At 34.6% G+C, this 22617-nt stretch overlaps 1 protein-coding gene across 1 annotated transcript in view; it reads right to left on the bottom strand.

Annotated features, from left to right (window-relative positions):
- Positions 1-22617, bottom strand: part of LOC150093727 (mitochondrial glutamate carrier 1-like) — a 158300-nt gene that overhangs the window by 48017 nt on the left and 87666 nt on the right. The window contains exons 4-5 of the mRNA XM_090412653.1: positions 20179-20272; positions 3844-3959 (exon numbers count right to left, since the gene is read on the bottom strand). Of these exons, the coding sequence (XP_090268779.1) occupies positions 3844-3959; positions 20179-20272 (210 nt within the window). The remainder of the gene's footprint in view (positions 1-3843; positions 3960-20178; positions 20273-22617) is intronic.

The raw sequence follows: 22617 nt of genomic DNA, 5'->3' as shown, positions 1-22617 counted from the left end.
CCTTTCAGTGAATTTTCGTTCGGCATACTTCAGTTGCGTGTGTGTAACATATTTTTAGAAATGGAAGGAAATAACATACATTACCGGCATATTTTGCTTTTTTATTTCAAAAAAGTCAAACGAGCTGCGGAGGCCCATAAAAAATATGCAGCGTATGTGGGGATGGTGCCTTAACAGAATGCGTATGCTAAAAGTGGTTTGACAAATTCCATTCTGGAGATCGACATCAGTGATGCGCCTCGTGCCAGTCGCCAGACCAAGGTTGATTCGAGTGTTGTGAAGAATATCGTCGACAAAAATCCATCACAAACAGTGCGGGAGATTGCTGCAGTACTGAACATATCCCATACAAGCATTGAAAACCATTTGCACAAGCTGGGATGTGTTTCAAAACTCAATGTTTGGGTGCTGCATGAATTGACTGCTCGCATATCCATCTGTGATTCGCTGCAACGTCACCAAGAAAACGACCCATTTTTTGAAGCAGATGATTACGGGAGATGAAAAATAGGTCGTGTACGATAATGTGGTACATAAAAGATCATGGGGGCACAAGAACAAACTGCCACAAACAACCTCAAAAGCAGGATTGCACCCAAAGAAGATCATGCTCTCTGTGTTGGGATTATAAAGGTGTTGTCGGTAACACTACTAGGTGTTACCGTCAGGATGAACGATTGATTCAACTGTCTATCGCTCACAGTTAATGCGAATGGCCCGTGCAATTAGCACAAAACGTCCTGAATTGACAAACTGGAAAAAAGTTGTCTTTCACCACAACAACACCAGACCCCACTCATCGTTAACAACCCGGAGTAAATTGTCACGTCTTGGTTGGGATGTTTTGCCACATCCTCAGTATTCACCGGACCTGGCACCTTCTGATTACCACTTATTCTGATCGTTGAAGAATTCTCTGAACGGGAAAGCCTTTGCTAATGAGGAGGTTGTCAAAAGACACCTGGATCGGTTTTTTGCCAGTAAACCTCAGGAGTTTTATGAACACAGCATAATGAAATTGGTGGACAGATGGCAAGAGGGTCAATATATAACTGACTAGTATGTATTATATATATATTAAATAAAATGTGTTTCATTCCACTCTGAAAAACTGAACAAACTTATTTGCCAACCCAATATATACAAATAAATATACTGATTCTATTTTGAACCAGTATTCAAGAGAAAGAAATTCTAAATGAATAGACAAAACAGAATTGAAAGCATTTTTAGGCCTCTTATATCTAGCTGGTTTACATCGCAACAATCGGCTAAATTTTTATTCTTTATATTTCTTTATTCAATAATTTCTAGATTGTAACTGAAAATAAATAAACTATCATGTGTTATATTATTATTACCCCAAGACCTCATGGAGTCAAAGACTCATCTGGGAGGTCCTTTTATCACACACACACAGCTCATCATACTGTGCCTTGAACACATTCAAACTCCTTGCAGACATCACACTCTCAGGCAAGGCATTCCAATCATTTACAAGTGTTTCTTATATTTGCAGTGTTTTTTTATTATTATTTATTTTTTAAATTTTATTGCATTTTAGCACATACTAGTAATGAATGTATATCTTATATACATGTGACCTATGCTGCAATTTTTTCAGCCGCAACCTCTGCAGGGTTAAAAATCGCAATACTACTAATAACATTGTAGAGACAGAATTAAAACATGCAGCACTCAACCAAAACCAAAACTAAAAAAATTGTGAGCTAAAACAAAAACCAAACCAAAAACTTGAAGAAAATTCGGCTTGTTCGGATTAATTTGTTCATTACTGTGTGGCCTGTGGGCTAAGGAAAGAGTTTAAATGAATTTTGTGACAGAATCATGAAATAAGTTGTTTCAGCATTTATAGAGATTGCAGCTATGCCCATTCATTTGTGTATTGTCTATATCTTCTTTTGCATCATATCTATAGTTGAGGCAGTGACTGTATGTTGCACTCCAGTTGGTGGGTATTGCCATTGGCACTACTCACACACTCATGCTAATCAGGCAGTATTTCTTGGCGATGAATATTGGAATATAATTGTTCTTATTTGATAGCTTGGAAAAAACATTTTCTAAGATGAAATGCATAAAATCTCATTATAAATCAGCCTTATCTGTTGAGTATTTGTAATGGCAGGAATTTGATGATGAACTTTGAGTTCCAATTAAGTGTAATTATATCTCTTTAAAAAATTCCATACTTCTAATTTCTGAAAAATTTGTACACGATCAGATTGTATTTTAATACAACTCCATAAATTTTGTTTTCTTTCTTATATATAAGTAAATGATATCCTTCATTTTACCTTTAGGCCTGCCGAGCCTCAGCCCTTTTCAGATAAAGTTTGCTGACCTTTGCTCTAGCTTATATCATCTCTTATGGATGAATATGAAATAAACAAATCTTTTGTTCAAGTTGTCCTTTTTCACTTGTTCATCATGTAAGCATTTGGCATTTAGGACTTGAGATGACCACTCCTGACTGTCGTTTTTATAACAATAGATGAGATGCAGCTAAATGGGATAAATACTTTTCATGTATTGAATTAGCTCAGTGTAATCCCTAGACGAAGAGGAACTGCTTAACCTTCTACTAACATTAAATTAAAGATGCCAAGAGATTATATTCTTTATCCAAAGTCAAAACTGGTCTTGATAGTGGCCCTTCTCATAATGCAGAGCATTATATGCATACAAAAGGATGTGTGCTTTGCATCATGGGATATTAAGGCAAGTAATGTGAAGTCACTAGCCTTTTTATGCAAAGGCAAGTGACTTTGTTTGGATGAATTTTGGATAATTTAATTTGTAACCAAGTGGAAAAACTTTCCACTTCTACTTACAGAAGCGAGATGTTGCACAATGCATATGAAATAACTTGCTCTTGCCGATATACTAGTGATCACTACCACTATCCATTATTCTACGAATGAAACAAGCTATTATAATGTAGTCATGTAACAAATAAATAATAGTTCCTAATATCTAAAGAAATGAGAAATAATTAAGTGGTTTGTATTCAAAAATATTCCAACACTTTTAATTTGAATGAAATGAAATGTTTTCATGTTTTCTGAGTGAAAGGAACCACTATAAAATAAGTTTGTTGCTAGCAAGAATATGTGAATAGATTATAAATATATTTTATAAAAGATGTGTGTGTGTGTGCGTGTGTGTACACACACACACACACACACACACACACACACACACACACACACACACATATATATACATTCAGTCCTGAAGATATTTTCAGGCACAAACTTTGTTTGCTCACACTTGGATAAAGGATTAAACTAAATTTATTATAGTCTAACCAAGTGAAAAATAAACTTTCAACATCTTTCTCTAACTCCAGAGTAATTTAATAAAAAAGGTGGCACACCTTTTGGCAACTCCTATAGGTAAAGATGAACTCGCTATTGCTTCTGCCTGGTATCTCCACCTCAGGGCCTGGCTCCCACTGAAGAGACCTCAATAAAGGTCGAATCTAGTCTGGGTAGTGGCCAATCCCTTAATGCATAACATTATACATATCTGCAAGGAGATGTGTTTTATATTATGGGAGATACTGGAATAGGAGCGTTGTTAACTTGGTCCACCTTTGCTATATTCAGTCCTGAAGATATTTTCAGGCGCAAGCTTTGTTTGCTCACACTTGGATAAAGGATTAAACTAAATTTATTATACACACACACACACATATATATAAGCAACCCATAAAGTAAGCATGATGAACTAAAAAAGTACTTTTAAACTGCATTTCTTATTATTATCTATTTAAACTTCATATTTAACAATTCGATATGAGAGTTTTAACTTGCATACCAACTCTTCCAGCATCTTGTAACTGAATTTTTAGCAGCTCCATGGGAGTTGTGATAACAATCTGGCAAAATCCTGCACAGCCCCCAGATATCATTTCTTTACCAACTGATAAGTGGCTAGAAAATAAAAAATAAACAGGAATAAACGTGCATATGTGTGTGTGCAAATAAAGTATCAATATAGTCCTGAAAATGTAAATATATCTTTCATATTTCAAATCTGAACTCTAATACTCAAGTTATAGCCTGAGTATTAGGTTTTCTTCTGGATTTATAAATGCCTGAGAAATTTGCTATGGGATATGAAGAGGGACTTTATATGAAGTCTCTCCTAGGCATGGAAATATTTTATGCCCAAGTTTTGTTTGCTTGTGCTTGAAAATAAGAATATAATTTGCCAAGTATGATTTATTTACTATTATTATTATTATTTAGGCCTCCAAGAGTCAAACGACTCATTGCAGGAGGTTATAATTCTAGAAGGGATTTGAACTAGAATCTCCATAGCTTAGTTAGTATAAAGGAACTCTTTGGTTGAAAAGATCTGGGTTCAAATCCCATCTGTGATGTGAGGGACCTTTATTAGGCTTTTTCAATCAAATGGCAACTTAGCCACTCTCATATGGAGGTAGCAGTTTTTTCTCCCAGAAACTCTGGTTTTTTGTCCCTCAAAACAGGCAGATTGGTCCCATGAACACACAGTGCTACAGAAATAAAATAATTACCCCTAGAGGGATGCAGCAGAGGAATGGAAATCTGGTTGTATTAAATTACCTAAAACCCCAAAACTCAGCTCATCTTGGATGGGTGAGAAATGGATGGATAGATGGGATATGAACTAAGGCTGTTCTAACAAAAAATGTGTTCTTCTGATGCATGTATAAAAGTTAAAACATTATTGTGGGGTGAGGGACAAAACAAGTATGAGAATATTCACCTTAAATAACAACAAAAACTAAGAAGTATATCATACAGAAGCATCCTATTATATTGTAAATGATAGGATGCTTCTGCATGAGATATGATTCCCCTCCCCTTAAAGTATGCACCATCTGTCTGTTCAACAAATTTTCAGACCAGATATTTTAAGACTGGTCTCTGCTCTCTCTCTAACCTCATCTCATTTTCATATAATCCAGGTGACCAAATCTAAAACGAAGCCTCCAGGCTTTATATGATAAGAAATCAGTAGGACAAGAGGGTAAGACAAAAGTATTTACTTATCTCTGCTCATTAGTGCAGCATTTCTATAGTGCTTCTCTATGACTTTTGCAATTACCCTTAAATCTGAATTTTGTATTAATCTTCATACCTAAACCTCTGCTTTCCTTCAATTTATTCCATTCAAGTCTATTTTCTTCTATTTTTCCTTACACTCAAAATACATTCCTAAATTTATGTATGCAAAGTCAGGGTTCTCCATTAAGTGTACCAAAGTGTAGTCCAAGATAAAAATATATAAATGTCTCATATTAAAAACTTGGCTTTGCACTTAGCATACAGTGCAACCTACGTCTATAAAAAAATCATCAACAAATCCAAAGCAGACTGTATCAAATGCAGGAATCAATTAAAAACTTGTCTTGCTAAAACAAAAATTGAGCCTTCTGGTCCCTTACTAAGGCTGTTGAGAAAAACTTCTGTCCTTTCTTGTTTCCACCACTCTTAATTCTGATGGTACTATGCCAATTTAACTCAAACATAAGGAAGAGCTGCTTGGCAGTCTTTTCCTCCAACTCTTCTACAGATGACCAAGGCAAATCACCTCCTACAATACCATGAACTGCTTGCTACATGCTTTGCCCAAAAGAATAACAGAAAAATCCTCAGTGGTCTTGATACCAATAAGTCATCTGGTCGAGATGTTGATCCCCTCAGTTATACAAAACTTGTACTCCAGAATTAACACCATGGATCATTTATATAAGCTGTCATACTAATCTGGCACTTACCCATTGGAAGCAAGACTATCCATTCTGTTCCTACTTCAGGACAGGCTGGATAAAGGGATATAAAAGCACCTCTATAGTGCAACTGGAAGAATCATGGGATATTGCACCATTTGACTGGAAAAGACCTGAGTTTAATTCTGTTGTGATGAGAATCTTTATATGGACTTTTTTAATTGACGGTGAGTTAGCTGATCTCATACTGAAGAAGCAGTTTTCCCCTCCAGGAAACTGAGGTTTTTCATCCTGCATAAACAAATCAGCCATAAGAAACATGCAACTTAGAGAGAGAGGAAAAGAAAAAAAAAAAAAAAACCCTGTTGGTGATAGTAGGCAGTAAATGGTACTTTGTGTTGATGGTAGTCATGTCATTGTAGTAGTAGTTGGAGGATAAACTAGAGGAGATTGTGAGTTGTGTATAGTACCCTCCTTGCAATGAACCCTTGGAGGTGTCACATGATGATAATAATAAAAGCCAGCTATTAAATTATTGCTCTCAATGCTTTCACCTAAATACTCTTAAAAGTAATGGAAGCCCACCAATTAATTAGTGATCACTAATATGGATTCTGTCACTCTCACTCCACAGCAAACCTCCTAGCCAACCATGCCTATGGACATAAGATACAGAAAAGTTCAAGAAATGCATGACTGAACTTGATATTTTCAAAGCATCTGATAGTCTGGCAGAGAGGTTTTTTTACCATACTAAGATCTTATGCTTTCTCTCTTGCTCTTTGAGAGTGGTTTGCCAATTCCTCTCTTATCATTCATGGACTCCTCTCATTAGTTTCCCATCTATGTGCAGGTGAAAGCAAAAGAACCTTCCTACAATATATAAGTGACCAGGGCTAGACAAATGCAAAATTCTACTCACCATGCAAAATTCATGCAAAAAATGTCTCGTAACCCCCCCCTGCCTTTTTTATAACGATATATCTCAATAAGTCAATAGGAGTTACATAAACTGATTAGTGATATAGCATTTGCTTTTTTAAAGTAAAAAAGATTTTGTGTAGAAAGTTATTTTTTATTAAATACAAAATATTTCACTTTGTTGAAGCCACTTGCCAGCTGGCAAACCTACTCTCCACAGGTGAGAGGGTGGATGTATTTTTCAAGCCCTGTTAATGACCTGTTATTAATCTCAAATCCTATCCACAGTTTTGCTGACAACAGCACATTCCATCTCTTTCTCTTTTCATTCCAGAAAACTCTGTAGTGCTCAAATGATTGATTCAAATTGTAAGATCTTTTATACCTAATCAATGTCTTAAACACTAATCTACCTTATCATTCTCTAGATGGGTAATGATAATTTAGTGAATTTCAAAGCTAGCAAAAACACAATCTGCCTTATTTCATGGGAAAAATGATCTCACTCTACTGCTGCTTACTTTTGATAATATTTTCTATCTTCATCCAAGATTAATTTTCTATTTTTGGATTAATCTTTAACATCTGCCATTCAAAACTACTTCATGCTGGCACAACTCCTGACACTTTATAAATTCCAAATCCACCTGACTTTAGAAGAGGATTCTTACATTTGGGAGGGAAGGGAGAGAGCAAACAGTACCAAAAATCTTCCTAAAAGTGCTTAATGTGCTAATAAGAAAAGAGCAACTTGCTTTACAGATGATGCCTCCCACAAAAACTACATTTATTTATTCCCAGATGCTCTGTTTCTCCACTGTACCTTTTTTTCTTTTTTATATAGGTATTTTCATAAGGGCTGCTTTACAAATTAGCCACTACCATTATGCTACTTTCCTCTAATCATATACAAACACAAGCAGTTGCTAGTTAACATTCATACAATGGTGCAGCTCCAAACTTCTTCTCCTCTTCTTTCATTCCATCTACCTCTGCTCTTTGAAATGGCCTTTCCCAAACCATTTTCTCCAATAAATATAAACTCAGCTCTTCATGAAATTCAGTAATATTATTTTTTTCATTTCATTATTTGCCTGCATACATCTTTTTCTGTGACCTTTGTGTGGTTGTGGAAGAGATGGGGAGGTTGAACAAAAATAAAAAAAAATAAAAAAATAATAATAAATAAAGCTAACCGAGGGTTAGTTATTTGAGGATTGGATAACTAGATTCAGTGTACTAATTAGCCCAATGAAGAAACATTCTACAACTATTTTGAAATCAGAGTATAATAAAAATACAGTTATATAATAAAATAGTTATGCAACATTTTCATTACTTACATATGAAAAATATGACATTCTGTGATCAACTCAGATTCCCTATGAATCTAGCTACACATTGATGAAATCTGAATAAAGATTAAAATCAATCTAAGAAGTAACTTCCGTAATGAGGGCAATAACACAATAATACTATAGCTGCTAAACCAACAAAGAAAGAATGAACATAAAAGAATAACTAATGAATGCAGACAGTATGCAATGACAGATGTAGGAGAGATTGTTCAATTAATGAGTGCTAAAAGCTATAAACCTGGTCTATGCAACATTGAGCTTGCTGCTATCTCTTCATTGGAAAAAGGAACTGAGGTGCATGAGGAGGAGTAGATACTAGAGCTGTTGCACAAACTGAATAAGAATTCGGAAATAAGAAGTGATGGGATATCAGCACAAATGCTAAAATAATGTTCAGATGAAAAAGCTATTCCTTGACCAGGCTATATAATTTGAGTAGAACAGGGAAGATTCCACAGGAGTGGAAAGAATGTATGTTAATCCCATTGCACAAAGGTGGTCAAAGGCTGGTGTATATAACTATTGACCTATCAGTAGCTCTGGAGTGGTGGTGAGAATTTTGGAAGAGTTGCTCAGGGCTTGCATACAGCGATGGGTTGAAAGAAAATCTATACTTTGCAATGAGCAGCATGGTTTTACTAAGGGAAGGTCATGTTTGAGCAACTTGCTTACATTCTATAATAATGTTACCAGTGAGTGTTAGACAAGGGAAATGGATAAACCATGATACTTTCAGATTTTGCTAGAGCTTTTTGACAATACAGCATGGAAGACTGTTGCATAAACTGGAGAATATGGGATTGCATTATAAAATACCAGCATGGATAAGAGGATGGCTGATTGACAGATATCAAAAAGTGGTATATGGAGGATGCAAGTCTGCAAGATTTAAGGTAACCAGTGGTGTACAACCATCAGTCCTTGGTCCATTGTTATTCAATCTATACATTAATAAAATTAGAAGGAATTTGACATGTGACATTCAGCTATTTGCTGATTTGCAGCACTTGCAGAATGATTTGAATAGGATGGAATTGTCGGCATGTGAAAATGGCTGTCAGTTCAATGTTAGTAAATATAAATTCATACACTTTAATTTAATGAGATATCCAATATCATGTTATATTAGTGGAATTACACAAACGAAATTTGATCAGGAGGAAGCTTTAGTAGATGGCAAGTTAAAATTCAAGGCTCTACAGCAGAGACTGCAAATACAAAGAGAGAGAGAAATAGAGAGCAAAGGAGAGTTAAAAATGATATCAGGATTGTGGACTGCAGACACTAGCAAACAGGAGAAAGAGGAGTGATATGATTGAGTCCTGCAAATTTCTGAAAGGGTCATACAGGATATCAGTAGATGGAATTTTTCATTTTATGAAGGGATGAGAGGGCATCCTTGGACAATCAGAATGAATGCCATCAAGAAGGGGGTGAGAGCTAGATTTTTCTCTCAGAGTGATGCATGATGGGAATGGATTGCCATTGGATATTGTGTGTATAAATAGTGTGAATGAATTCAAGAACAGACATGACAGCTGGTGCAGTTAATATGTACTTCCCTGGAGGTCTCTCTCTCTCAGGAATCAGGGACTTTTTAACATTAACATTATTATTAATAAAGATATCTGCAAACATGAAAGCATGTTTATATTGGAAACTGACCACAATGTATCAATATCTTGTTTTCTATTACATAGTCAGTTACAGGCTATTAACTAAATTTACAACCACATTTCATGGTCATTGTAATTACAAACAACTGATGGACAGAGCAGAATAATGATGAAATCATCATCATCAAATTCATATGCAGTCTTGGATTTGGGGTGGGGGGGGGGAAGTGCAGGATATTATGATAGTACTACATATAAAAGTGACATCATTACTAACTTCCTCATTTTTAATATGATGCTGCCATTTATGCCATCTACTCATTCCCCTAATCTTTTTCAGAATTCTCATATCTGTAGTTGCCAATTTTTAATCAAGTATTTTATTTCTAACTCAGCTATCAGATCTACATGTTAAAACTGGTTTGAACACTGTCTTGTATGCAGCTAAAACATTAGTGTTTTTACCAATTTCACTCTTATCCCATATATATTTATTCAGTTGATTTCCTACCATACCAGTCTTTGCTAATACTGTTGTCTATTTCCATAATTTACCATCTTCATTAAATATTGTGGCTAAATAACTGAAATGTTTTACTTGTTCTATAGGTTTTCCATTCAAAATGCAGTTGATTTCAATGTTTCTGCCTATTTTCACTGTCTTTTTATTGGTGATTTTCATATCAAATTTATTACAGCAGTATTCAATTTAGTTAAGGAGTGCTGCAGACCTATACTGGATTTATTTAGTTAGGAGTATATCATAATTTGCATAAAGTATAGAGTAGAGATAAACATCATCAATTTTGATATCAAGTAATAATACCACTTTCCTTCATAATGTGATCCATGCAGATGATGAATAACAGTGGAGATAATGTTCACCCTTGTCTCTTACCTGATTTAACATCAAACCATCTTCCTGCACAGCCTTCAAATTCTAACTGCCGACTTGCAACTCAGTCATGCATATGCTGCAAAATATGTTTAATCTTCTCTGCAATACAATAAGAGAACAAAGGAAAAAATTACATCAATTGTCATAAGTGTGAAGGGCATTTAATAAGATTACTTTTCAAAACAAACAGTTTAAGGCTCATTCTTGTTTGGGCTAACTTCATAAATTAGAGCTTCACAACTTTCTTTATATAATCTTTTTAATATAATACTGCTTTTATGCAAGACTAGTCTTTATCCAATGGACACTGTCTGGATGAAATGACATGATGGGCAGGAGATTTGTAAGATTGCTGGTATCTTGATATTTTTCAAAGTAGACGATCTTCCTACTATTCAACAACATGAAAGGTCACAAGGAAATTGCTAACTTATAAATCTGAACAGAAAGACATTGTAAATTTACAGTACATAGATACCTGTACTATTTTTTGTTAAATCTTTAATGTACAAAATGGAAATCCTACATATGTCTTTCTTGAGATTTTGGAGATTGAGGATAAAAAGCCACTGAAGTGGACTGAATTGCTAAAGCTCCAGATGTAAGAGTGCTTTTGTGGAGCATAAGGTCAATGAATCAGTTTTAATAGTGCCTGTTTGAGAAAGATGGTGTATCTTCTCTAGGAACCTAGAAATGGAAACTATATGCAAGCTAATTAGAATGTCTAAAGGAGATTAAACAATGTGTGAAATGAAACAATGTGTGTTGGGAGTAATTAAAAGATGAAATGGGAGTAATTTTAATTACCCCATCTCTTCTTTGTGATTTTATTTTTTGGATGTCTTTGCAATTTGGAGCACTTTCCTTTGAGATTCTGCACATCTATTAAAAATTTTACTCAGTCCATCAGAGTGTTTACTCTAGAAAACAGAAAACAGTAATAATTACCAGTAATAATTACTGGTTTCTGTTTTCTAGAGTAAACACTCTGATGGACTGAGTAAAATTTTTAATAGATGTGCAGAATCTCAAAGGAAAGTGCTCCAAATTGCAAAGACATCCAAAAAATAAAATCACAAAGAAGAGATGGGGGTAATTAAAATTACTCCCATTTCATCTTTTAATTACGCCCAACAAGATTTCACACATTGTTTAATCTCCTTTAGACATTCTAATTAGCTTGCATATAGTTTCCCTTTTTACTAATATTCTGTTGACATCTACCTTAGAAATGTATAGAAAGTTTTTCCTCCAGATATCAATATTTGATTTCAACATTAATGATGGCTATTTCTCTTGTCAGAAAACTTTATAAAAAGAGTGAAGGAAGAGCATGGGAAATGATCAATGGGACATTTAAGGAAAGCAGTATTAGATTGCACATTCAAGATTAGGAGAATAAATGAAGTGGAAATTAAATCAATGAGTGGCATCATCCAGCTGAAGCTGCAGAAAAAGAAAGTACTGTTAAGGGAATATGAAGAGAAATGTGATCAACCAACTCATGATCAACACAAAACACAGGCAACGAAGAATGCCTAGCATGATAAGGAAGGAAGGCAAAATCAAATGAGATGAAAGTACCCAAGAAGGCCAAAGGAAATCAAAAAAGGTATTTTACTATGTAGAAAGTATAAGAAAAAATTAATAAAGAATAAATTTACTGAATATAGATAGTAGAGAGGTGACACCAACAAAAAAAAAATAGTTGAATTACTGAGTGATTACTTTGCTAAGGTGCAGTGACTGATATGACAGGGATCAATATGAGAAGAGAAATAAATTAACTTCAGGAGTTTAGAATACAGCAACATGACTAGATGAGATATAAGTCCATATGTTAGAAGAAAGTGCAAAAGAAATTACATTGCTTTTTAGCCAGGCTGTTTAATTCTCAGCACTGACAGATTTTCAATGTGGAAAGAGGGGAAAAATTGTCCTATTACATAAAGGTGGCTCCAAGATAAACAGATAGCAAATTGCAAACTAATTAGTATCTCAAGAGTTGATGGCTAAGGTATTGTAAAAGTTAATTATAGAGAGAATTCAGGAATGGGTGGATAGAACATAATATTCTACATGGACAGCATTATTTTGTACTTTGCAAACACATTTGAAAGGAAATTGCATAGAATCTGATTATGTAAATTGGAGCAATATAAAGTACAATGCCACTGGGCTCTGTACTTCAGTGAATTTGTACATTAAAAATACTGAAAACTAAGTTATCTAGTTGTTTGCTGATTATGCTGAAATGGATGGCAATAGTTTATAAAGGTGACAGAGATACTGCTGGATGATTTAAAGAGACTGACAGTTTGGGCAATAGTCAATGATTACCAGTTCGTAGTGTAAATTTACGCATTCTGAAATGAAAAAAAACTTGCATAATATAGATGGAAATGGGTGGCAGGAAAAGAAAAAAAAAATCTATAAACTATCTATCTAGCCACCAGAGCTGTTTCCAATGTATTTTAGTGATGATATTTTCTTATGTCAATGGAGCTGATTTTTTTTTATAACCTTGTCATTTGTTGTGTGTGCAGTATATGGTATCTTCGAAAGTTTTCTGTAGTACTTCATCTTGAAGGCCAATAGTATTTTCACATCTTCATTAGCAATGTTCAACCCTCACATCTGAATAGTAAGACAGAGTTAACAAGACTATCGATGACATAGTCTTGTAGCGAGCTGCATTTTATTATCCTTCCAAAGGAGCTGTAACCTCTGAGGGACAGTAGTTGCTTCAGCAATTTGTACTTTAATATCATGTTTAGACTGGCCATCTCTGTTGTATGCTTCTCATATAGGTAAATCTTTCTACTTCTTCCAATTTTTCATTATTAACTGAAATTTTCATAGGCTTATTGCCTGAAGACACCATTTTTGATTTGTGAATGCTGATCTTTAATCCACAATCACTAAGTGCCTTAGAAACTGTTAATTCTTGTAACTGATGTTCAACCTTAACTGAAGGTCAATGTCATCGGCAAATCTAACTGTAATTCCAATAGCACTGTTTTCAAGACTAAGTTTATATATATTTCAAATATAAGTTAAAAAGAATTGGCAAAAGTATGCAGCCTTGATGCATAGCTCTTTCCATTTTGAAAGGCTTGCTATAGTTGCCACTGATTTCTATTAACACTTCTGAGGAACAGTGAGGAGTTTTAATTAGGCATACTATTTTATTATCTATTTTTTCCACAATGCCTCATGCCATACTGAATGGAAGGCCTTCAGTATATCTATAACATTGTGACATTGTTCTTTGTCAGTACACTTCAAAAAAAGCACACAGTATTTGCAGTTTGTAGAGAAAAGTATAAGAAACCCAATATGAGCTGATTCTGAAGAATATGCCAAACATTTCTCTGTGGTGACAACCAAAGTTCTCTACTGTTAGACTTCTCATATGTTTCATGGCAATGTTGTCTGTTCTAAGGCATTCAGACCTTCTACCTTTCAAATTCATCCATTCTCATAAGAATGCATGCACCTCCCTAGTAATTAATTACTATGCCAGAGGATTCTTATCATAAACAGTCCAGAATGACTGCTGCACAGCAGAAGCTGAGATGGCGTTTGATGATAGCAAAGTACACCAAATGATCTTTTCATCAATGACACCATCTTATGCCTGCAACACTGTTAAGTGTTCACAGTTGACATTTGTTGATTTCTGATGGTAGCAATTAAACCTTAGTCCCACTGCATGATACATCCTGCATATTGAAAATTATAAGCATGTGTTATGCATTTGACTAATTGCTCAAATTTCAACTTCATATTGATTGATGAAAAATGATGAAAAATGTTCAACAGATACATGTCTACAAAGCAGAAATTCACATTTTAAAAATCTTCAACCTTCAAAAATCAAGTGTAAAACAGATGAGCTTCATAACATCAGAACCCCAAAAGAAATGCATTACTAAAATACAATGTTGGTATTAGGTTTTTAATTGCAGCAATACTAAGGCAACTAATTAGGTGAGGATTGGACATTAGGTCAGAAGGCCTTGTCAGTAATTTAAACATTATTGGTGGAGAGAAAAAAGGGCATTTCCATTCCTGTTAAAAAATTTAGATTTTGACTTTCACTTGTTTACTCTTAATTAAAATTGCCTGATTTCAGAAGAACAATAATGTATTAAAAACAAGGATGAAGTATCTATTTTTTTAACCATCAGTGCTTGTAGTAAAAAATGTAATAACACAAGATTGTTCTTCTGAAATCAGGCAATTTTAATTAAGAGTAAACAAGTGAAAGTCAAAATCTAAATTTTTTTAACAGGAATGGAAATGCCCTTTTTCTCTCCACCAATAATGTTTAAATTACTGACAAGGCCTTCTGACCTGATGTCCAATCCTCACCTTCTCATGGTGCACCCTGCTAGGTATCTACCTGGATACTGAATGAACAAGGATGGGTTGGCAATTTGGAATTTAGTTGACCAAATTGTATTCTTATTGGCTTAAACTACAAATAAAATGATGATATAACATCAGAGAATTTCATGCCACCTGGAGCATCGCCCAGCTAAACAAGGCCCCGTTGTTTTCACCAGAGAACCAGGGCGACCAACAAAAAGTCAGCTACTGGAACAAATCCTGAATCACACACCCAACTCAACATCACCAGAGTTCAAGATCAGTACTATCAACATAAGCAGCCTGAATGATAAAGAAATGGAGTTAGCTGAGGAAATGGGTAAGTGCCAGATTGATATAATAGGAGTGACTGAAACAAAAAAGACAAAAACTGGTGAGATTTTTTTTAAAGTAATAAATACAAAATGTTATAATCTTCTTGAATTCCCATTCAAGAAGAATTTTTTGAAGCTTCAGAGAAAGCAACTCCTTGTTGGGGATCTAAATAGAAGAGTAGGAAATGACTGTCAGACATACAAAAATATTTTGGGAACATTTGGAGAAAAGAGCAAAGTTAATAATAATGGCAAATACCTTGGATTTCTGTTCAAGATATGAACTGTTTTTACTAACACCATGTTCAAACATAAAAATGTGCAGAAATTCACATGTAGAGAACAGGCAAGAAATAAGAAAAGTCTCATTGACTATGTTATTGTTGATAGTGATGTTTTCTCCCTGATGCAGGACACCAGAGTGTACAGAGGATTTTAAGTGATCACTATTTAGTCTTGAGCAGGATAAATCTGAATTTCATATTGAAAAGAATAACATGTAAGAAAGTTTTAAAGCGAATAAAAGTTGAGCAGCTCTCATATGTGAGCTGTAGACTAAAATACACAAACGTTATTCAAGAAAAAATTAAAGAGTTTGAGAACAGGAACCAAACCTTGGAGACTCAGTAGCATGTTGAGGTGGTCTGCAAGGATAAAAAAATCAGAACTCTATGGTGGACACTGGATGTTAAAGAGGAAGTGAAGAAAAAGAAGAAAGCATATCAAAAGTTCCTGGCAAATAAGTCAGCTTGTGCTCTTAAGAGAATATAGAGACAAATGTAAGAAAGCTAAACACTATGTAAAACTAGCTAAACAAGTCATAGGAAGACTTTGCTAAGAACATAGAAAATAAATATCAGGAAGGTGGCAAAATATTCTGGAGACTGCTGAAAAAGCTCAGAAATGGAGGAGAGAGTGCTGTAAAAGGAATTAGAGATGATAAAGGTGACATGAAAATGGGAGAAAAAGATATCCTTGAAGTATGGAGTAATTACTTCAAAAAATTGCTAAATGAAACAAGCAGTGATAGCACAGCAGTAAAAAAACAATCAGCAGGCATGCAATCAGGAATATATATATATCCATACTTGAAGTAGAAAAAGCCATCAAAAGCCTGAAATGTGGAAAGGGAGCAGGAGTAGATATTCAACCAGAAATGCTCAAGTATGGAGGTATAACAGTCTTGCAGTAGCTGCACTGCATAGATCAGAAGGCCTGGACAGAGGAATGAATTCCAGACGATTGGAGCAGAGCTCTCATATTACTAATATATAAAAAAGGGAAATAAAACTGAATGTGAGACTTAGCGTGTTCCTACTAAGATTTACGCAAGTATACTTGAGAAATGGTTGAGAAGAATTGTAGAAGGGAAAGGAAGCTTGGTGAAGAACAAGCTGGATTCAGGCTGCCAGGATCAGATTTTCACTTTACGACTTCCAGGATCAGATTTTCACTTTATATTCCCATGATTTCCCAACAAATAGTAGGGAAATCATGGGAATATAATAAAGATCTGTATTTAAATTTTGTACAGCTGCAAAAGGAATATGACAAAATGCCAAGAGAGAAGCTGTTCAATATGCTACAGTTATATGGTGTTAATGGGGCATTATATCAAGCAATTCTTAGTCTTTATTTGAGTTGTAAGTCAGCAGTTAGAATTGAAGTACAGGAAGATGGATTAATGTTACAACTGGTGTCAGACAAGGATGTACATTATCGTCTCTGTTATTCATTATCTATATGGATCACATTATGAAGGAAATGATTATTAATCCTGATATCAAAATTGGAAATGTTAATCCCAGCTCTTTACTTTATGCAGACAATGTTATACTTTTAAATAAATCCAGTACAAGTCTGCAAGATCCTTGACTAAATTGAATAACTGTTGTAATAAATTTGGTATGAAAATCAGCAATAACAAGACGAAGACAATGAAAATAGGCAGAAATATTGAAAATATCAAATGCATTGTGAATGGAGAATCTATAGAACAAATAAAATATTTCAGCTACCTAGGCACAATTTTTAGTGAAGACGGTAAGTTAAATATGAAAATAGACAACAGAATCAACAAAGCCGGTATGGTAGGAAGTCATCATCATCAAATTCCTGATATGTATCCTCAAGGGATGTACAGGATATGATAGTACTACATAAAAATTTACATCATTACTAACTTCCTATCTACAATTTTCCTCCAAATCAGTCTGTTACTTGACAAGACTCCAAAATTATCAGATCTTATATTTCTATCGTCTAAGACACTTTGTACCGTATCAATGCACCTATATCTTGGTCTTCCTCTGGGTCGTTTTCCTGCCAACCTGGCAGAGAACACTTGTTTTGCTAATCTTTCCTCTCCCATTCTGTTTAAGTGACCATACCACCTGAGATTAGCTCTGCTAAAGCATTTCTGTATGCTGACAATGTCAAGTTCTTTCCTAATATCCTTTTTAATATGATATTGCCATTGATGTCATCTGTTCACGCCTCTAATCTTTCTCAGGACTCTCATATCTGCGGTCTCTAGTCTTTGGTCAAGTGTTTTACTTCTGACCCAGCTCTCAGATTCATAAGTTAAAACTGGTTTGAACACTGCTAATTTAGTGTTCCGACTAATTTCTCTCTTATTCCATATGAATTTATTCAATTGACTGCCTACCATATCAGTTTTGTTGATTCTGTTGTCTATTTCCATATTTAATTTACCATCTTCACTAAAAATTGTGCCTAAGTAGCTGAAATGTTTTACTTGTTCCACAGGTTCTAAGATCGCAACGCAGTTGACATTTTCAAAGATTCTGCCTATTTTCATTGTCTTTGTCTTTTTTATTGCTGACTTTCATACCATATCTATTAAAACAGTTATTCAATTTAGTCAGGGAATCTTGAAAACTTGTAGTGAATTTATTTAGAAGTATAACATCGTCCACATAAAGCAAAGAGTTGACATTAACATCTCCAATTCTGATATCATGTTTAATACCACTTTCCTTCATAATGTGATCCATATAGATATTGAATAACAGAGGGGATAATGTACATCCTTGTCTCACACCAGATTTAACATTAAATCATCTTCCTGTACTTCCTTCAATTCTAACTGCTGACTTACAACTCAAATAAAGACTAAGTATTGTTTGATATAATTGCCCATTGACACTATATAACTGTAGCATATTGAATAGCTTCTCTCTTGGCACCTTATCATATGCCTTTTCCAGTTCTACAAAACTTAATACAGATTATTTAAATTAAGAGGATATTAGATCCCACATTGTTTTAAACCCGAATAAGAAACTCAAAGATTGGAATCAGAGAGTTTCATGCCGAATATAGTATAGTATAAAAACTATAAAAGTATCGGCGAATACTAGCATGAGCTAATGCAAGTAGTCCTAGAACGTAGTACAAACACGGGCAACTCGTTGCAAAGGTGGGTAAGGTTCTGATCGCTATTCTTGGTATTTTCCATAATGTAAAAACACATTTCCTAGGAAATGTATGCTGTTATTACATTATGGTAGGGAGGTCACTACCCAGACCGGTTTCAGCCTTTTTTGACGCTTCATCAGTGAGTAGCTAGACCAAATTAATACCAAAGGGTATAGCGAAACGAACTTATATACTCCGCTATACGAGTTGTCCAAAAGGTGCACCCATTAAGTTACTTAAATATAAAGAGCCAACAGGCTTCATTTCGGTGATATATAAACATTATTTAAATTAAGGGGATATTAGATCCCACATTGTTTTAAAACCGAATAAGAAACTCAAAGATTGGAATCAGAGAGTTTCATACCGAATATGGTATAGTATAAAAACTATAAAAGTATCGGCGAATACTAGCAGTCCTAGACCGTAGTACAAACACGGGCAACTCGTTGCAAAGGTGGGTAAAGTTCTGATCGATATTCTTGGTATTTTCCATAATGTAAAAACACATTTCCTAGGAAATGTGTTTTTACATTATGGAATTAAGGGGATCTAATATCCCCTTAATTTAAATAATGTTTATATATCACTGAAATGAAATAGGCTCAAGTGAAGATCTGATCCTGACAGTCTCTATTTGGCCTGAATCCAGCCTGTTCTTCACCAAGCTTTTCTTCCACAATTCTTCTCAATCGTTTCTCAAGTATACTTACATATATCTTACCAGAAACACTAGTCAACTGAATAAATTTATATGGAATAAGAGAGAAATTAGTCAAAACACTAAATTAGTTGTGTACAAGACAGTGTTCAAACCAATTTTAACTTATGGATCTGAGAATTGGGTTAGAAATAAAACACTTGACCAAAGACTAGAGACCACATATATGAGAATCCTTAGAAAGATTAGGGGCATGAACATATGTTATATGTCATATGAAAATATGTTATTGCCATTGATGCCATCAATGGCAATAACATATTAAAAACAAGGATATTAGGAAAGAACTTGACATTATTAGCATCCAGGAATGTGTTAGCAGAGCTAATCTCAGGTGGTATGGTCACTTAAACAGAATCAGAGAGGAAAGATTAGCAAACAACCTGGCAGCATTCTCTGCCAGGTTGGCAGGAAAAAGACCCAGAGGAAGACCAAGATATAGGTGGATTGATACAATAAAAAGTGCCTTAGAAGACAGAAATATAAGATCTGATAATATTGGAATCTTGACATATAACAGATTGATTTGGAGGGAAATTGTTGATAAGAAGTTAGTAATGATGTAAGTTCTTCATGTAGTACTATCATTATATCCTATACACCTCCCTTGAGGGTACATGTCAGGAATTTGATGATGAAAACTTTTCCCAACAAAGACTTTTTTTTCACATTAATATGGAGTTCGGCTGTCTATAATGAAATAAGAATTTCAAATTCTGGGGAAAAAAAGCACTTTCAGGCAGACTGCTTCATATCACACACACTTACCCTGTATTACTTGATAAATGATGGCGAAAAAAGTCATTTGCTGCTAACTTGATTGCTTTTTCAGGTGTAATAAGTAAAATGTTAACTGCAGAACCTATATAAAACAGAATAAGAGAGAAACCTAATTAACACAGGCCTCCAACATGTTTAATTTATTCAACTTGTGCAGTTACACACATGGATATCAATCTATTAAAAAGGAAATTCAATATTAATTCAATATTACTGAAGCAGAGTAAATACACATTTGTATTTAGAAATCATTAATACTTAATAATTTCTTATTTTAAGACAATTATAAATAAATTAATTAGTAATTGGTTACCAAGAATAAAGCATTCTTATTATTTATTCAAGATAAGGCTTCAACAGGGCTATTGGGATTACATTCTCGTGCATACAACAGATATAGTTAGACAAGCTCATGCTGATGGGTTAGGTGATAGCAGTCACCTATCAAGAGATAGAATGTCTGTTGTTAGATATTTAGGCTACCATGAGATTGCTGAAGGGCTAATCACCCTTAATGATTTTGAAATTTTCAAGTAATCATTTTATCAAAGTTAGTGATGTCTTTGATTGCCTCTTTGAACCATGTAACAAATTCAATTTGTGCAGTGTTGATACTGCTCCATTTGAATATCTGGTAAATTTACAATTTAATATCACAAGTTTTCAGTTTGTTGCAGTATACATATTTTTTTTTTTTATATATTTTGGATTTTGGAGTCAGAATCCTGTGGCGTGGAAAATCTCAGCGTATAAATAAATTTGGTGTAAAAAAATTTGGATGTGCAGTAGAAAGATGAAGTCATTAGTAGTGCTTAGCTAGTAGCTGCCCAGTTTGATGGAGACTTACAGTATTGTTTTATATCTGAATTTTTTTTAAACCTCAACCAATTTTCTTCAAAATATCTTCATGTTCCTTTAGAACTACTAACTTCTGGTGTTTGGATCAGATATCTGTTTTCTATGTGGAGGAAGGGATGGAGGGAGAGCAATATAGATAAGTTTGTGAACAAAAAATAAAATAAAAAGCACATCAAAATTGCAGACTTGCAGTTAAATTTTCTTCTATCAAATCATGTGAATGTTCAGGAAAGAAGTGACCTACATATGCCTTAAAGCAATCAGGTCAACAAGTAAGTTGAACTAATGATCCTATCAATAGATCTTAAGGAGATATGCATTTTAGAAATGCTATGTTCCCTCCCTCAAATTGTTTGTTCCATTTCTTTCACTCTTTTATCTTCTCTATATACAGGGTGGCCATAATTAAACTTTTGTTATTCAGAGAATTAGGTACGAGGGTGGTCTGAAAAGTTCTCGGCCTAACAATGAAAAAAATGAATTTATAATTTCAAAATTATTTTTTATTTTTCAACATAATCTGCCTTAAGACTAATATATTTATTCCAGTGATGCTCCAGCACCATTATCCCATCCCTGTAGTTCTCAGCAAGATCTGCAAAATACCCTCTACAGCTGCAATCACCTCTTCATTTGAAGAAAAATGCTTACCAGCGAGGAAGAGTTTTGGAAATAGATAGAAGTCAGAGGGAGCCAAATCTGGGGAATAGGGTGGATGTTCCAACAATTCATAGTGCAAATCCCTTAATTTTTTGATTGCTAAAACACTTGTGGGCAGGTGCAGTGTCCTGATAAAGATGATTTTTTTTCTTCAGCAAACCAGGTCTTTTCTCAGGAATTTTTTCGTCTAGTCTGGTTAAAAGATTGGAATAATATTTCCTGGTTATTGTTTTACCCTTTTCAAGATAATTAATAAACAAAATGCCTTTAGCATTCCCAAAACACCTATGCCATGACCTTTCCTGCTGATAGAACTGACTTTGTCTTCTTTGGTGCTGAACAACCGGCTTCTGTCCAATGTTTTGACAGTTGTTTGGATTCTGGAGTGTAATGGTGAATCCAAGTCTCATCCATAGTAATAAATTGATGCACAAAATCAGTTTTATTCTTGTTAAAATGCTCCAAGCACTGTTCAGAGATTTTCATGCAAGTGCATTTTTGATCTGCTGTGAGCAAGCATGGCAGCAATTTCATGCAATTTGACTCGCCAGTCATCCAATACCGTATTGTGCACTTAATCAATGATTTCTGGTGTTGTTACATTTTTTGGATGTCCTTCATGTGGATCACCTTCAAGGATGGTACAGCCACGTTTAAATTTGGCAGCCCATTTCTTAATTGTCGAAAATGAAGAAGAGTGCCCATAAACTTTTATGAACTTCAAATCAATTTCTTTTGGCATTAAACCTTCTTTTACAAAGAATTTTATAACCGCATGATACTCAAATTTATCCATTTTTGCCAATCTTGCTGGCCTGGTTGGCCAAGCAGTTAGCATATCCGCTCCCCAGCCAGAAGGCTGCGGGTTCGAATCCATGCGTGCATATGGATGTTTTTGATCGCCTGTGG

The sequence above is a fragment of the Typopeltis vanoorti genome, chromosome 23 (assembly GCF_054136105.1).
Source record: "Typopeltis vanoorti isolate ZY-2024b chromosome 23, IOZ_Tvanoo_1.0, whole genome shotgun sequence".
In the NCBI taxonomy this organism is placed as follows: domain Eukaryota; kingdom Metazoa; phylum Arthropoda; class Arachnida; order Uropygi; family Thelyphonidae; genus Typopeltis; species Typopeltis vanoorti.
The sequence above is the reverse complement of the archived record's forward strand: the minus strand, read 5'-3'. Positions and strand labels throughout refer to the sequence as shown.